Source organism: Sitodiplosis mosellana, unplaced genomic scaffold (assembly GCF_009176505.1).
Source record: "Sitodiplosis mosellana isolate CC-2019 unplaced genomic scaffold, AAFC_SMos_1.0 Smas_scaffold_76, whole genome shotgun sequence".
In the NCBI taxonomy this organism is placed as follows: Eukaryota; Metazoa; Arthropoda; class Insecta; order Diptera; family Cecidomyiidae; genus Sitodiplosis; species Sitodiplosis mosellana.
Window position 1 is genome coordinate 175,405 of NW_022595318.1, and position 3,886 is coordinate 179,290.

At 34.1% G+C, this 3,886-nt stretch overlaps 1 protein-coding gene across 1 annotated transcript; it reads right to left on the minus strand.

The window, feature by feature from the left end:
- Window positions 1-457: 457 nt before the first annotated feature.
- Window positions 458-2,056, minus strand: LOC129570747 (procathepsin L-like). Its single transcript, XM_055450451.1, has 3 exons — window positions 1,988-2,056; window positions 1,378-1,523; window positions 458-1,309 (listed from the first exon to the last, which is right to left on the minus strand). The coding sequence occupies exons 1-3, from the start codon at window positions 2,054-2,056 to the stop codon at window positions 574-576; spliced, it is 951 nt and encodes a 316-aa protein (XP_055306426.1). The 3' UTR covers window positions 458-573.
- Between the last annotated feature and the right edge of the window lie 1,830 nt (window positions 2,057-3,886).

Consider the following 3,886-nt stretch of genomic DNA (forward strand, 5'->3'; position numbering starts at 1 on the left):
TTCTCGATTACTTTCTCTATTACAAATTACTTTAGAGTGATTTGCCCGTTAATTGGTATTGTTAGTGGCTGAATCTGTAGCAAATCACATTATCTTTGATTTGTCCAGAGAAATTGTCGATACCTTGATTTGTTGAAGAGTTAGACCGCAAAATCAAAATCCCTTGTAGATAACTACTTTTCGGTATCTTTAGAAATAATATTATTGCCAATGGTCCAAATTGTGATTTGAGAGAATGGGCAATCTCTGTCCCATGGACATCTATGACAAAAAAACATACCCAAAATAATGAATATTGAATAATGATTTCGTCATCGACTGAATCCATTAATCTCATATTAAGCGAATTTCAGAACAAAGCAACAAATAGATGTGGCGGTTGAACACAAAATTATATAAAGAACAAAACAACACTATGGATTCATACTCAACTTTTATTTAAAATCGTTTGTTAATTTTGCATTCCCATAAATCCAGTTCACAAGTGAGAATGGTCTTAAATCTGTCCATCTATCTGTTTACAGAGGAAAATTTGGTGGAAAAACTACTAGAAAAACTCATCGAATAAGACACTCATTTAACCAAGTAAACTGTAAATGAAATACCACAATGTCTGTCTCTATTTCGAGCTAATTTCATATACCCATCTTCGCCCCAATCTCGGCCCCAACTGTTTTTTATTATCCAATAATCTCCCTGCAGTTCATCATGGCCATATCCAACGATGAGTACTGTATGCATTCTTCCTTCCCAACAGTTCTTTTCGTAGTATACGCCCCCTTCGTACAATTCGAATGAATTTTCAAGAGCATACACGCCAGCAACCAATGGTCCATTCGAATATAGTGCTTCTTTCATTGTTTCTTCATCATTTTTAACCTGCTTAATATCTTTGATTGCATAAAAGTTGGTGCGTTCTATGCTTTTGTCGCATTTACCGCTCTTGGCAGTGTATGGATAACTATCCGCTAGACATATGCCGTTTTTTCGTACAAACTCCAATCCCAATTGTGGAAAATTGCCTGTTTTACATTTGTCTTCTTCTTTTTTTGCGATTTGGGCATAGTCGGAACAATCGAGTAGGTACTGTTGCGATAGTCGTACCAAATTTCCAGTTTTAATTTTATAAAAGCCTTCCAATGCCCCCGCGACAGCGAATGTCCAGCATGATGAACAGTTCCCTTGGAATCCAACTTCTGTTACAGCACCACGCTTTCTCCAGTCAAAGGATGCGGGTACTTCTTCCGATACATTTGATACACATGGTTTGTACGTACATTGTTTGATGTTCTTTGCCAAAGATCTGAATCTGCAATGGTAGAATAATCGCATAATTTTTTGTCATCTTGAATGAAAATACAAGATTTTTTTACATACTCGTTCATTATATTCTTAGATTTAGATGTCAGAGCTAAGAGTTTTCTGGCTGCGACATTCACCTTCATTTTGAATGAAGTCTTTCCTTTCTCAAAATCTGCGTTATGCTTTTGGACAATTTTCAATTGTTCTTCTTCTATGATATCCTATTTCGCGGAAGTTAAGTGGTGAAATGTAAGAATTCTCAACAAAATCCGTCGCACAGAAAGCAGTTGTGCAGCCGTGCTGTTTGCACATCGGACTTTTTCGCATACACATCGTCCGTTCATCGTATTTCCTATGTGCCGAACGCTCTCTAGTAATTCATTCCATCACTGTAGCCATGCTTCGTACGGAACTCGGCTTTGAGCGTTCAGCGCATACATACACGCATACATATACGCACAACTGCTTTCTGTGCGACGGATTTTGTTGAGTTTGCTTATTTTGAAATGACCTTTTGAAAGGCCCTTAAATAATTTCTATTTTTGCCTTATTGTAATTTCTTCATTTTTTCTTTACTAAAAGTTTGTATTTCCTTATATCTAGAAAATGGTCAATGATTTCGATCGTGCACCCAGGAAATAGAACATTTATGGGTATTTCTTGAAAGAATAAAGTGTAATCTTACGTCACCATTTGCGTTTGTGGTGTTGATCACAATCACCAAAGCAAAGAAAAATATCAATAATTTCGCCATCCTGTTAAAAATGAGGAAAAAGTTCACAATGAAATAAAATTGTTGATTGAAATCATGCGTTTTGTATGGAGACGATCACGTTTAGTTATTCTTTCAGTCAGTCGACTAATTTGGGACATTTTGACTAAGAGTGATTTCTATTGGTGAGACGTAAAAGAACGCAAGTTTGTCCAACTTCGTAGCAATAAAGAGAAGTATGTTTGATGGCAACTAAAAATGGTTAAAAGAATGTATGTATTTTGAATGGTAGCGTTAGCGAAAAAAGAATGCATGTTTATGGTCAAGTAAATTTTGCAAAAAGAATGCATGTTGTTCTATCTATTCAGTTAATAATAAAGAGAAGCATGTTCTCATACATTTATATTGTCAAAAAAGAAAATATGTTTGCTAAAATAGTGTAAATAATAAAATTGATTCCGACCGTTCGCTTGTCCGAGCGTATTAAGGTTTATGAATTCCTGTTCAATGCGGTCGGAATAAATTTAATTATTTACACTATTTTAGCAAACATATTTTCTTTTTTGACAATATAATTGTATGAGAACATGCTTCGCTTTATTATTAACTGAATAGATAGAACAACATGCATTCTTTTTGCAAAATTTACTTGACCATAAACATGCATTCTTTTTTCGCTAACGCTACCATTCAAAATACATACATTCTTTTAACCATTTTTAGTTGCCATCAAACATACTTCTCTTTTACTCAGACCAAATCGATCGAAAACATACTTTCCTTTTCAAATGTTTAAAACTGAAAAAAAACATACGTTCTTTTACGTCTCACGAATAGATTTGTGATTAAAGTTAACTGCAGTTGCTTATTTTGTTCGAGACAATCACTTCTAGTCAGTCAAATAGTCACTGAATGTCCCAAATTAATCGACTGACTTAGACAGTCAAAAATTTTCGACACGGGGTGGCCAGTGTTATTTTTCCAACTTAACAGCAAATATGTTTGATTCAAATGATGTTTTTATGAAACATATTAGAGTTAAAAGAAAACTTGCCAATACAAAAATGTTTGGTTCAATAAAAAATAATTGAAATGGAAAATATCTGTTTTACCTTTGTAAATGAATTTCCAACTCGATACTGAACAATTTCTGTACCTCAATATGCGTTCCTATTTAATTCGCGTGATGTTTGTTCATTATCAGAAATGCTCACTGTTTGTATGAAATGTAAATAAAAAATTACACGAGAACTACACATTCCGTGATCAAACAACATGTACACAGTGTGACAACTAATTCGAGCCCATTTATAGATATTTACAAAAAAGAACAAAGTAATCCAGTCCTTGAAAATGCGTTCTGATTACTTTCTAAACACCTTATCTATCAAATGGTCTCCGTGGAAGGGGATTCCAAAATAGATCCGTTTCAGAGCACAGTGGCCTTTTTTCGGAATTTTCCATTCACCGGAAAACTATTCGTTTTTATTGGACCAAAAAAACAGTCCGAATTCGTTGCCACACCTTGCCCGAAAAATGAAATAACATGTGTTTTGAGACATGATGAGTTCTCAATTGACGTCAATAGAAAATTCTATAGTTCTCAATTGACGTCAATAGAAAATTCTAAAATTCCAGACTGGAATATTCCTTTCATTATATAGGTATATATGACAATTTTATAATGATTTCGAGTTGATCACAAGCTGGAGTAAAGTTTTAAACTTGTTACAGGTGACTGTTATTCAAACATCTCGTGCCAATATGTATTCCTTTATAAATATTTTCTTCTTCTAATTTGTTTGCTTTGTTCTTGTATGCGAGGTATGTGTGACTTGAGATGATGAATGTTTTACTTGCCAAAATTTCATG